Below are 14,883 nucleotides of genomic sequence, written 5' to 3'. Positions count from 1 at the left end.
CCTACTCATCCGATCTATATATAAATATAAGATCATATTTGAAGCGATTTTAGCGATAATCCTGAAAGCACGCGTTGTCCAGAAAACAATTGTACGACGAATTTTTTTTTGTACTTTTGCATATGTTACTATATCAGTTTTTTAAAGGAAATACTGTTCTTAAAGAGAGTGTCGTGGTAGGTGTGATTAAAATCTAAATATACACGGGTAGAATGACCACATTGACTATTATTCATTCGCTGTGAAGTTGCATTTCTTGACCGAGTACAACTTGGTAAGATGGTAATATAGGATATAATTGTCTTTGATTACCTGCCAATAACATCAGATCCACTGATGTAAATGTATTCAATCGCAATGCTTTTTAGTTTTTAACAATCATATATATCAGAGTTGTAAGAAAGAAATTGCTCTGTAACTGTGTAAAGTTGGTTAAATGTTACGCCAGTAATCACTTGTCCTGATTATAAACAGCTGTTTTTTTATCGGAAACACTGTTGTGATCCAATTTATATTACAATAAAACTGAATAGTCAATCCAATATTTTCGAGATTGTCCGCGTACTTGTTGCTATTGATTTATGTTTTCTGTTCGCAGCATGTCATAGCATTCTACCACAATTCTTGTAGATCACTTTCTGGAGAACAATTTCTGAAGGCCTTAAAAATTTTTAGTGAGATCACTATCACTTCCTCAATAAAATGAACCACCGCTTAAAAGGTAATGGACCAGCAAAACGAGTTGTAGTTGCTGAGGATTAAACTCATTTCCCAACTTCTGAAATTTTTGTACCCTCAGTGTACTACAAAATCAATATTGGTTCTACACCAAAAGTTCCATTTCTTTAATTCGTATGATCACTATAGAGGGCATTTAATTTTATCTTCATACTATATCGTATATCTATATTGCATGTACCAGTATCTTTCCAGGAACCAGTGTTTGGACCTGGCACCTTCGTTAAATGAGATGTTAGATGTTTAGATGTCAAACTCTTCACGCATGATAAAGTCGAAATGAACTTAAAATAGCCGTTCTTTAACAAAGAGATACCCAGAGGTAAGACCTACTATGCACTTTAGAGTTGTTATGGAATAGATATATATAGTTCCCGCCATACATAGCGTATAAGCAAACATTTGTAACTTACTACTTTAATTACGATCGCAGTGTCAAGCTTTGCTTCGTCAAACATAAACTGCATAAAATGTAATAGGTTTGATCCATATACAGTAAAGTCAACAAGAGATTCAGACATGTCAGATTTTTCTTTACAATGAAACCTATATACTGTGAATATGCCAAGTTTTTATAAAACAATAATAGTTATTAATAATTACTTTATTAACCGAGGACCGAGGTCCTCACTGTTTTTTTAAGCATCTCAGTGAAGTCACTACTTTTTGATGTCTCTAGATGCTTGGTTTAAATTTGCCAATAACCAGGTTTGTCAAAATGGACTCTATGGCAGTCTACGAACCTAGATCTACGATCTAAGACTTTTTTGAGCAGGCCTATGGTAACAAAATCCCGCATATATTTGAACAGAAGAGGTAGGTCTACCACCGCTAATGTCAACCAACCAAATTTCTTTTCATATACTGATTTTGACTCGTACAAAGAATTGGCATAAATTTGTAACAGACTCACTTCACTATCATTGATAATGACTGCCTAGTGGCTTTCGATGAGTTGGAAATTTTTTACTTCTGACTCGATTGACTTTGTTTGCTTCATTTCTGCGGAGTTCGTTTTCGGTCCATGTTTGTCTTGTAGCAACACACAAGCAAAAGTACGTGTATCTGTTACGTGCTCTGGTTAATTTACTTCAAATTTTTTAATTTTTCTTTGGAAAAGACCAGAAATAGTTGCTTTCGGAAAAAAAAACAAAAATACATAATGGAAGATGGCAAAAATCGAAATTCAGTGTACGCTTATTGCCTGGCACACGTGTCGGTGGTTGCATACATGATGGCGCGCGTTTGCAACCGGAAGGAAATGAAAACAGCAACCAGATGGTTTAGTTGAAAGTTCAACACGTCTACTAGTACAATGTGTGTATGCCGTCGCAGCAACTGTGGCAGATTAAAGGAAATGCACAAGGTTACTCAAATTGCTTAGCAAACATAAAATATAAAATCTGCCGGCCAACGAGCACATCTCGTTCCACATTTATATGCAATACGGCAGCCTTTGGGCGGCGTTTCGCATGCAAATCACTCTCTGCTAATTAACTTATCCCCGTTTACACGCAAACGTTTAATATGCAGCACAACTCAATCTAAGCGCATCATCACGAGGACCCATAACCTCTCTAACAGTATCTGCATCTACACTACTGACACAACAATGTCCCGTGCAACAAGTCTCGGGTGCGATTCAAATTTAATTGCATTCCTCATCGACAAAAATAGTTTAGTTGTTCCGGAACCACAGTTGTTTGTGGAGTAAATTTGTTATTGCTATTTTTGTATATTTTTCTATTCCTGCTTTTTCATTTTATTGTCTCTTTTATTTTCTGTTTTATATTTTCTCCATTTTATTATTCGCTTACAACATTTGGAAATTGTTACATTTGTCACTGACAATTGCGTGTGTTGAATTTCAATTTGTTAGTAGATCCACTCCCACTTCCCACTTCCCATTTCCAACTCCCATTGGCATTGTATTCGATTATACTTGCATTCTAACATATATCTACATTTGCACACCTACCTTCAAGAGGACACGGATGCCAAGATACCTATATGTGTGTCTCTTCTTTTGCTTCCATTGCAACTGATTTTTCCAGTGCAATTGGCCAAATTATAGCAACAATTTCAGTAAGTTGGGGTGGCAAGGGATTGTCTTGCGTTCAATATTCAAAATTTTACTCCAGTTTTATGCTAAATTGGAAAAAATATCTTAGAAATTTATTGCTTTGTCTGACATTGTCGAAAACTATTTGGGTTTCATAAACAATATTCATTATTATTATTGAATATTTTCTTTGAAATGAAGAGAAATAATAATTCCAAGGATGTATTTGTGTTGCTTGTCAAACAGTTCAATTCCCCGAACTCAATTATTATAATAAAATGGCTTACCACTAAGCAGATAAAGTGGACTGTGTATATTATTGGAAGTCAGCTCAAGTGTCAGCTTTCCGTAATCTGTGGTGATTAACAGAACCACGTCTATTTAAGGAAGCAAGCAATAATATAAATTCTGAATTATTAAGACTATCAAACCTGTCAGAGAGTCAAAGAGTTAACCCTTTTAAAATGTTACTTAAAGCTATAAATCAAAAATATTAGGTAAAGTACTGATAAAAAATGCAACTCTGTGCAATTCTATTTTGTTTTATACATTTTGCTTTCAATATTGCTCTCTCTGTTTGAATAAAGTACTCTTGAGCCGAACTGTCGTGTTTTTTTCTTAACAGTCTTCTGCAGAAAAGCTTGAATCGTATAAATGAAGTAATGAATAACTTGTTTGGTATGCTTCGTAGCTGTTTTATGACCTTCCATCATTGACTTCAGCCAGACGGTTTTTATTTGTTCCTATTTCCCAACAATCAGCTGTAAGCCAAGTAAACTACCAGGAACCTCATTAACAAACACTGGGACTTCAGTCTTCAACTCAGTCATCCATCTCGTACAAGAAAGCTCAGCAAATGACTGTGATAGATAAACTTTCGTAGTTTATGCAGAGACTAGTCTGCATAATAATTAGTGGGGCAAAGAGAATAACCACGACATCAGCTCTTGAGTTTACATTGAGGCTTCAGCCACTTCACTTGTTAAGATGGACTGTTACAGTTTGGTTTGCTTTGCTGCAATCCTAAATTTAACTATTCTCCATTATTTGTTAGTTTTTGTTCTGTTTTTCGTTTTATTTCACTTTAATTGTAGCGTTTGTGGTTTTGCAAATCCATTAATAACTGTCGAAAATCATTGCACCTGCAAAAAATTTATGTACGACAGTAGTTGACTATTCAATGTCTTCTTTAGCTTGACTAAACTTCAGCTTTGTACCTCTTTCAAACATTCACCATTCACTCAAAGAACTCAAAATTGTTTGTGAAGTTTCGGAACAGACTTCACAGTATAATGGACTTACACATTTTCCGTGCCTAATATCTACTATTTACTAATCATTCTGATAAGGTGGGTTTTATACGTTGAAGTCGTAGACGGGTTTTATACGGTTGCTTTCAAAGGCACAGAAAAAAAACCACGAGTGATAAATAATATATTTAACAGACGCACATAGAAAACATTTGTATCTCTCGAAATAATAGTGTACCTGTGAAATGAAGGTCATAAAACTGATGACTTCTCACTCTTTAGATAGCCTTGACCTTCGGATACATTCACTTTGTTTCACTTCCAAAACATTCGTAACAAACATTATTGTATGCAACCCTTGAGAAATGACTGCAAATAATCACAACTTGATGAAGTTTATAACCTTCGCAGGTTTTTCAGTATTGCGAAAATTTAAATGTGAGTTAATTAGGACACTTAGAAAAATTTTTAAAGTAACTACCACCACAAAACACTTGCACTAATACACACTTTTGTTACGGTTCACGTTGAGCTGCTATTTATCTTACGTACTCTGGTCTGCAAGCCTAATTAGGCACACCTATCCAAAAGAACGGATGCGAAAAAACAGTATTCACCGACGTACAAAATAAGATACTTAAGTCAAAAATTCATTTAAAAAAATGTTACGATTTTTCTACAGAGAGAAATATACTCGTTGAAAGTTGTTATATCAATCCCTTTGGCAGTATAATCTACAGTTGATATGCTGCACAAATACTACCAAAAAAAAAAATGTTTTCTGGCATAGACCGTAAGGATCTCACCCTTTGACAAAATCCCAACTACGCCCCTGCCAAAGTCTGCTTTAATTTGAGAAGAATATTTGCAACAGGACTTGTCTGATATGCATCTACCACTTCACATTTTGTATATAACATAATTTAACTTCAGCGAGGAGAGAGGAAAACGCGTAAAGTCAAATATGAAATAAATATGGCAGCAAATATAAACAAAAAAAAATAATATATATAAAGAAAAAAATGATAAAAGAAAGGAAACGCAACACTAACCACAACAAAAAAAGTGAAATAAAAATATTTCTGAATTCTTTAAAGCCGTTGAAACTTGGGAACAGGATAATGGCAGGATGTACGTACATTCATCACACGTACTAAGTATGAAAACAGTTTTATGAAAGTGAAAATTAAATAAAAATGAAATGAAATTATTATAACATTTTGCTTCGTTTACTGCAACGAACAAGGAACCAAATCTTTACAGTTGCCTTCCGAATGGCGTGTTTCGGTCCAAGTGATTGAGTGTGGTGCGAACGCAGTCGATCTACTAGTCGCCGTATCACACCCACCTATCGACTCGTTCCTACTGAGCAGAGCATGGTCTGTTGCTTCGTATGGAGAATTTTCTTAAATTTGTTCATATTTTTTGTTTTATGAATTTTTATATATAAATCGTCTTTTTTTGCAGAGCGCATTATCCTGATTCTGGACAGGATCTGAATAATCTCATGAGTGCGCTAATGTTTGCATTATTCATGGTCAGCGGCGATTTTTCACTAGTGAAATGTGAACTACGGGTGTACGTGCGTAAGTAGGTAAATGGACGTTTGAGTGTTCCGTGTAAGTACGAATTTTAATTTAAATTTTTCAAATTTTTTTTTTTATTTCAAATATTTTTTTTCCACTTTTTTTTTCTCTACGGTTATTTCCAGTGGAAGGCAACATGAAATGGTGCACATATTTTCCACTTTACAGCACATAAATTATATCGAAATGGCGCTTAAGTACTTAAATGACCGAGCAGGAAAATTACTTGCGGTTAATTTGCAAATATGCATGTTTATTAAAATTATTTAAATTTCATTAACTGCTTCTTATTTAAAGAATACATTTTCGAATTTCTCATATTTCAAATTTTAACCGCACCCCAAATGATACTTAAAAGGATTTTATCCCAAATTTTCTCATAACCTATTTTGTATGGAAGTGAAGGATATATAAGCTGTAATTTTTCCTTTCATAGTACCAAAAACATACACGCAACTTACGAAAGAAAACATATGAAGCCACAACAATCCTCTTAAAATCTTCAGAGTTAGGCTTTACTCGCAAAAAATTTCAAGTCTTAAGTTTTCGTGCAGCCAAATTCAAAACTCAGTCCATTGTGAATGTTTACTGGAAATATGTTGCAAAATTCCAATCATCCATTAAAATCATACGAGTATTTTATTCACTAATAAATTCAAATACATAATTATATAAATTAATTTATATATATAAAATAAAAATGCTTACCATTGGCCTTCCAATTTTCATTTTGCTTTCTTTTATTTAAATTTATTAATTATATTTAATTAATTATGATTATAATTTTTATATATTATATTGTACAGAACACAACAAGAAACATATGTCAAAACAAGATCACTATTTTAAAAGTGATGCCAAATTGTTTCAACCAGACTTAATGCTGTTTTTTTACAACTCTGAAAGAAAAAATTACCGCTATTATTTCTTTGAATTTTTAAGTCATAAAATTAAATTAAAATTAATTTGAAGAAAATATATATAAAATAAATTAAAATACAGCAGATTGCATTAAAAATAACCAAAATAAAAAATAGGAAAAGGATCGATTTTATTAAAAACAAATAAAATTGATTTTTAACGTCTGTTTTGAAAAAAAAAACTTAATTATAATATACGTTGTTTTTTAAGTTGCATGAGAACTATCGATATGGATAACTATGGTTTGACAGCTGAGAATGTCATAGTATGTTAACATATGTATTCAGTGAGGTTTGGCAATTTATAAGGAATCGTCTAACGTTAAAACAACGCTTCTAAATTGTGGAAATTCTTTTTGAAAAAAATTAAATATGTTCCCGAAGTTCATAGCACTTCATCTTTTTTACGGTCAACATAATTGGCATGGAGAGCAAGCATTTCGTGCAATTATTGATCGTTTTAGTACTAATTTTTTACGTAGGCTTTGGTATGCAAAACCTCCACTCCAACCTAACTAAACCTCGTCAAAGGAGGCGTATTTCAATACAAATAACAACAGTCCAACTTGCAGACATTTGCTCTTGAATGTGAAGTCCTCAAAGTTGCAAATGCTACAGTAACCGTTTTTGTTCTCTTAAAAGCACTGATGTTATTCTTGCTAACCCCTTTTTTTTCCTTAAAAAGTATGATAATTAAATCTTCATTATTGTTGTGCGGCCAGAAAGATTCTCCTACTGAAGGCGAGACGATCTTCTAGATATTTAATGCTCTTTATTTGTCATTCTGTGAAAATCTGTAGCAATTGATACAGATTGATAACATGGAATTATCTTCTCTTCATCATAATTTCGTAACAATCTGCTACTCGGTAAAGTATGCCGAGTTATATTATAGCTTCTAATTTTCTTAGCCTGGCACTTGTAGTCTAAACAAATGATATACGGAATATAAATTAATTAAAAAGAAATTTGAATATATCTTAAAACCATTGATGATGAGTACCTGCAATACTCTATATAGCGCTGTATGGTTAGTCAAACTTTAATAAAGTAACAAAAATTTTTGTTGTTGTCTTTTCATTTCTATTTGAACCCTTCGTAGGCCACTTTTTTACTTCGAGAAAATTAATTACGCTGATGCACTGACGCAGAGAAGGGGATAACTAGGAATATATGATGTTATATATTTAAAAATACAAGTACATCGCGAGACTTATAAATATTTAGCTTTTAGAGAACACTAAAGATATTAACTTCAACCATAAAAGAAGAATATAAGTAATATAGTCACTAATATAGATTTTAATATTTGTACTGTCTCATTTTGCGTTTGATTTTATTTCAAAATGTGTCTCGGTTTGGGGTTGTGTCAATGACTACTCTATATTATATAAGACGAAATGTTGGAAGTACACACTTCCAGAATGAAATTTTGCTTTTAATACAGATTTTAAAAAAATCATCGAATAATATCGTTTTTATCATCAAAAACTACTAGTTTTATAAGCGTGAAATTATCGCACTGCCGGAAAGCTGACATCCATATAGGAGCAACCGGAATTCGTGTGGATAGTGTGAAAGCTGCGATGAACTTGCATTCTTAATAAATATAATAATAAAAATATTATGCATTAATATATAATACCAATAATGAACTAGTAAATGTTATATACCATATATGTATTTTATATAAAACACCTAGAATAATACCTAGATAATATCTAGAATATTTGGGAGAAATCAAATGTTTCAAGTGTAACCAGATGTTACAGTAAATAGTGTTATAGCAAAAACTGTAACATTCGAACACTAAGTAATTATCTTATCACTAAGTGGCATATTGTGTATATATTATGCGCAGAAGTGGACCTTAGAGATTATCTCATAGTAAAATCTACGCCGAAGTACTTGAAATAAGAAACTGAATTGACGTAGGTTTTGTTCATATTTCATTAGCAGCACAAAACTATTGAGTCTACTATTTGCTCTCCAATGTCTTAAAATTATCACATAATTCCGAAAACATTTCTCTGTTTAAATCAAGTATATGTCATTTCTTTACTTTCAAATAATTTCACAAAGTAGGTGTGATTTTATTACGATTCAAACTGAAATCCTTTGTAAATCATTATAAAATTTTTTGAAGAAGAGTCGGTTTCAAAATTTTTCTACTGTATTTTTCAGTTTTGAACACAAAATTTTTTGATGAAAAAATTTCGGCAAAATATATTCGTGGAAATGGGACGAAATATTAAAGACCACTATGGTGATTCGGAAAAGCAGATGTTGAAAGGTTTCAAAGAGGAGCTACGACGTCATCGCAAACGCCAAAACGAACTTGTGAAAAATTTCAAGAATGAAATTCGTGAATACAAGAAAAAACATCCAAACAATATCAACAAGAACTTTGAGAGAGCGCTCAGACGACTACAAAAAGAAGATGCTGAAAAAAGACGTTGGAAATTCTCTTCGCTTTTCAAATGGGGTAGAGGGAAAAATATCGAAGACACATCTTTGGACAATTCTGATTCAGACCAAAGTGAAGTGGACGAGGACCTGTGTCCTATAACTCCAGGAAAGAAAGGTCGCAAGCGCATTGCATCAGACGTTGAAAGTAATAAATACTGTAAATATTGCCATTTCAAATTACCGAAAGTGATTAGGAAAAGTCCGAAGATAGTTGATAAGCGAGGCGTATGTGATATGGCAAATTCTGGAAACCTTTCACTTTGCTCTACTAGTATCGATGAGTCGGCCTATAAACAGAATTTGTTGTCCACACCAGAATTTGTAACATATCTCAAAGAGCTCAATGCCAAGCAGAATAAAGAAAATGATTCAAACATTGAAGAACCTGGTATCTTTGTTGTTAATATGCCACCCCCTTTGAATTGTGAAGTTGAGGAGAAGGTCGATGGGAAGCGCGGAGTTCGTAAGAAACATGGGAAGGAACGAATAAAATATTGGAAACCGAAGTCTTAAACTCCTATATTAATGATGTAGTAATTAAATTCGAGATTCGTGATAAATTGGACTATTTTCTGTTAGACACAAACAAACTAAAGCAAATAATTTTGCCAAAAACCAGATTTAAACAGATTACGAGTAAATTGAAATTATCTTTTATTTATATTATCATTCACATTAAAATTTGTAATAATTTTTCTAACAGATCTCAAATTAACACCTATTAAACCACATTAATTGGGGGACAATAGGCTTGATGAACACTCGATCAAGAATTTTGTGGGTAAGTTTATAGTCGTTTATGGTATTCTTGTGCATATTCAATATTCTTCGCATATATCTCAGCAAATCCATCGGTCATGGTCGTATCAGAAAAAAATATCAGTGGAGAACTTAGAATTTTATCGTTTTGTGGATAAATGGATTGAAAACGGCGGAGGCGTGGTGAGTAGTAACAATTCAGTTAACAGAATGGTGCTTTAATGGTTTAGTTTGCTTAGGCGTATTCTTAACTGACAGCTACAATAACAAAGAAGGGGCGATTATAATGAGGGAAAAATATGACAGAAGTCACCCATCCAGTATTTGAAGTAATCAGAAGATGAGAAGTAAATAAACTTCTCTAAATAAATAAAATATCGAAAAAAACTAAAATTTTGGAGACAGTTTTCAAATTTTTTTAATCAAACTAATAGTTTTCAAAAACAGATAATGAAATTCAAAATTCGTTAGTTACGTTATAGTATATAAGTAAATAAATAATATCTTGTATAAAAAAATTTTTAATTTTTATAGGACTAAATAATTTATATATCTAAATATGTTTTGCATATTCTAATATATCAAATATTAAATATGGCCCTGTGTTTTCTATGTTTTCTATGTGTGATAAGCAACGAGGTGTTATAATTTTATGTCTTCGAGCAATAAACCAATTTTGTTCCCGAAGATTCTCTTCATATAGAAATGTCGTGACTACGTGGTACATATAAGCCAAATACTTAAAAATAATTTTTTTTTTATTTAAACAAAATTTAGAATGTAAAATGTTTTCTCTCTATTGAAAACAATATTTTATATTAAGAATTTAGTTTCTTTCATCAAAACGAACGTTAAAAATAAATATTATTCTCCAATTCTGCGATATTATATGATGTCAAATTTAAAAGATGTCACAGTTGTCGGTCGAGAAAATCCAGAACATAACCTTGACAGTTTAGTATATTCTTACTTAAGTGGAAGAGTAATGCGTTCTTATATTTTCGTTATTGTCTATGTATAGACCGCTTATTCATTTGGTTGTCTGTTTGATCTGGCATATTGTTAACATCTTATTCATGGTATCACAAAAGGCTATTATTTATGTTCACGTAGGCTTTGGTGTGCATAACCTCCACTCCAATCTAACTTAACATAGCCTAGGGAGATGCATTTCAATACAAATAACAACAGTCCAACTTGCAGACATTTGCTCCTGAATGTGAAGTCCGCAAAGTTGCTAATGCTACAGTAACCGTAGCATTGTTCTGTTATAAGCACTGGTGTTATTCTTGCTGATAATTAAACATTCATTATTGCTATTGGGTCCGAAACACCTTTCTTAAGGGGAAACGATCTACTAGATATTACGGTCTCTTCATTTGTAGTTCTGTACAAGGCTGTAGCAACCGATTAATAGAGACCTTTTTCTCTTCTTCATAACTTCGTTACAATCTGCTATTCGGAACAAGTCACAACAGCTTAATACCAAAGTGATCTATCTGCACTAGAGTTGGCATTTAAACTATGTGCTCGCAAAAACCCGAAAGAAGTCAGTTCTATTCCTATCTGACCGAGGTCATAAGACCTAGATATAGTTTCTCTAACGAATATGGATTAAAAAAATTGTTTTTCATGCATTCAAAAGGAAATTTCGTAAGCGAGATACAAAGCGAACTGTCTTTGAGATGTCTTAGATAGAGATGTCTGTCTTAGATTTTAGAGATAATAATTATACCTGTGTTTCAAGCAATTCTCCTTCCCAAATCTATTTCGTATTTTTGTGATTTCATTTATTTAATGAAATATTTTTCGTTTATTTTAAAAATTTTTTTTCCGAGTTAAATGCAAAACTTCTTTAATTTGAGTTTAAATGTTTTGTGAATGTTTTTTAAGTTGATTTAGTAATTTTAATCTTTTTAATGTAAAACTTTGTTTTTGTAGCACTGTTTTGATTGTTGTTTTTTAGTTGCTGACGTTTTTGTCCTATTTGTTGGAGTTGTTAGTTTTGTTGTTGTGCGAATATTTGCGCAATTTCACCGAGTTACCCGTACAAACGAAAAAATAATTACAAAATTTCATTTTCACTAAAAGTTCATGGAAAAGTTACAGTGGAGCCTCAACATTTACTCGTAGTTCCGTTCGTGCTCCTTATTGTTCTCCGATTTGTTAGTGCATTTCGGTTTTTATGGTAACTTCAAGTCCTCTGCCTAGGTTGGCTGGTTGGCTAGGTTGGCTGGGTTGGCTGTATTGCGTCATTGTTTGGCTACTTAAGGCTTAATGCGTGTGCATAAGTTTACTTCCGGCTTGGAGTTGAACACAATTGTTAAAAAACAAATAACAACAAAGTAATAAATAATAAAATGTTAGTAAGTAAACATTTGAATAATTAAACCAAAAACAACAAAAAAAATAGCACTAAAAGGCAAAAAAAATAATGAACCAAGCTGTGTAACTGTGGAAAATATTTAGAAAATGTCTAATTTCCGAATGCATGTGTGCTTAGGTTCACCAAAGAGAAGTTTTTTATTTAGAAAAGTAATTCACATTTCTAGAGAAACTTTAAACTGTAAACTTTAACACTCGAAACATGGGAAAAATTTTGAAAAATGTGAGCAAAGTTAAAGCATAAATCCATAATGGAAAAGTATGAGGAAATATTGTACTTAATTGCCCATGGAACGCACTATCAGCCCATATAATAGTAGGCATTGCAATAGTACAGGATCTAAAGCTAAGGAATTTTCTGATATTGTGTTGCCTTCTAGGCTTTAGAATTAATCCAAAAACCAGACAAATAAATAGAATAAAATAAATAGAAAAATTTTAATTTATTAATAAATATCTTGAAAATAATAAAAATAAATAAGACAATACTAGACATTAGAAAGAGAGAGTAAAAAAGTCAGTAAATAATGCTAACTAAAATAAACTAATGATGAAACTACTAGTAAAACTTCTAGTCACTGGAGTGTCAGAAGAGAAGTCCAGCACCTGCATATTGCGCTAATTACCTTTAGTAAAAATCCGAAATCAAAAGATATTTGTAGGTTTGTCAGCATCCTTAAATTGAACGAAAATGACTTTTAGAATATTGAACTTAAAAATATTTATAGTAGATTAGTTTCAAAGACACTCTTCGCTGATAGCAAAATTCTAATTATAAGTCATAGTCGGGTACTTAGGTAGATACGTAGGCAAGGTGTGAAGTTGGAGATACCGAATACTTTCCCGAAATGATTCGAAGTACTTCATTTATAGACAGACTGTATATCGATAAAGATGAAAGATCTGTCAAAATACATGTGGTCATGGGCATGAATCTAGTTTTTATTTATTTAGATTTTCTGCGAGGAATGCTATAGTAAAACAGTGAAGAATCGCTAATAATCGCTAACTATGGGCAGTGAAAGTATATTTGCTTATCTCCCATGGTCAAACAGCCATACATATTTATACATTATTAAACTAAAATTATTTGACAGCACTCCGAAGTAAATATCTGACTATGGGTTTGGTCACAATGTCTCATTACCACTACTATATGTTATATATAAAATAAAATATTTCCTTGCAAAATACTATCATTATCATTAAAGAGATAAAATAAATTGAGATTTAAATTCTATTTTTATAATTTATTCTACTTTTATAATTTTTTTAAAACTAATTGTAAATTAAAAATGAGAAAAGAAATCTATCTGCGTTTATGACTCTCTTGGTTAATACGAGTATCACTGCTCTTGGTAAGAGCATAGGGAAGTAGTATCCACAAAAATAATAAATACTATAAGATGTTGCAGTTCGCTCTTAAACGAATTAAAAAAGTTAAAATTCTTAAATGTAAAAATTTTATTTTAAATCAAATAAATGTTTGAACTAACCTAGTTCTTTCGGATACCACCAAATATCCATGATTATAAATCTTTGGAAGCATCTTTTGATACATTGTTCGTATAAAATTATTGGACTATAAGAATTTATAAAAAATAACTTATAAATAATTTTGAAGGGTTCAGATAGAAATGAAAAGACAACAACAAAAATTTTAGTTAATTTCTTGAAGTTTGGCTGACCACACAACGCTGTTTCGAATATTGCCAAGTACTCATCATAAATGGTTTTAAGAAATATTCGAATTTTTTTTTAAATTATTTTATAATTTATATATAGTCAATTATTTAATCGATGTATTTATAACTTTTTAATATTATTAATGTCAAATAAAAACCATAAAGTCTAACTTTTAAAGAATTTCGCAGATCTGTAGAAATATAAAGATAATTATATGAAATTGATTGGAAAGTAATTCAAGTGCTATTCAAAATTGTTGAAGTGACAAATTAAATAATATAATTTGTTTTTTGCAACTCTTTTAAAATATTTAAAGAAAATAATTTTGATTTGTTAAAATATTTGAAAAATTAAGCAATCTTTATTGGGATGGATGCATTTCTTAGAAGCACGAAATTAAAAAATGGGCCGCATATGATCATACAAGTATATATCTATATGCAACCGACATATATATATTATATAAATTTCTCATTTAAAGTTTTTCAAATTAGTTATATATTGGAGTCAATTAACTATTATATATAGTTATATGTTGTATTATATTGTTATATGTGTTAAACTCTGAGTTAAATTCTGCCAAACGTTTACGGCTATGGTTCAGTATCAACATTTAGTATCACAACAGAAGATCGTGAATATTACAGCAAGTAGTGGGAGAAGTGTCCCACTAGTGTATCTAGTGTCCGACTAGATATTACTAAATACCAAATTTGACTTAAATATAATGTATTTGAGATCACATAATATATGACTTTAAGGCATAGCAAAATTTATGGCATTCAATGGTACTGTTAAAGGACTACGAAGGACTTTTGGAATACGATTTGTGTATTGTCTATACTCTAAGTAATGAAATATAGATAAATTGTACAATTAAGATTACATTTTGTTAAAAATTTGTTATGATTTTTCAGCACTTCATTTTAAAAAAATTTTTCGAGTATTTTTGTTAAAAATACTTCTATAAAAAATATTATCAGAAAAATATTGTTTTTTAAATAGAATTTTTTGATTAATCTAGTTTG

The 14,883-nt window shown here is 31.4% G+C and overlaps 2 protein-coding genes across 3 annotated transcripts in view; one reads left to right on the top strand and one right to left on the bottom strand.

Annotated features, from left to right (window-relative positions):
* Positions 1-14,883, bottom strand: part of LOC119662232 — a 129,040-nt gene that overhangs the window by 86,768 nt on the left and 27,389 nt on the right. The window lies entirely within an intron of this gene.
* Positions 8,708-9,895, top strand: LOC119662236. Its single transcript, XM_038071815.1, has 3 exons — positions 8,708-9,661; positions 9,729-9,806; positions 9,869-9,895. The coding sequence occupies exon 1, from the start codon at positions 8,762-8,764 to the stop codon at positions 9,536-9,538; it is 777 nt and encodes a 258-aa protein (XP_037927743.1). The 5' UTR covers positions 8,708-8,761; the 3' UTR covers positions 9,539-9,661; positions 9,729-9,806; positions 9,869-9,895.

The sequence above is a fragment of the Teleopsis dalmanni genome, chromosome X, assembly GCF_002237135.1.
Source record: "Teleopsis dalmanni isolate 2A chromosome X, ASM223713v2, whole genome shotgun sequence".
NCBI lineage: Eukaryota > Metazoa > Arthropoda > Insecta > Diptera > Diopsidae > Teleopsis > Teleopsis dalmanni.
This window is presented reverse-complemented; position numbering and strand designations above follow the sequence as displayed.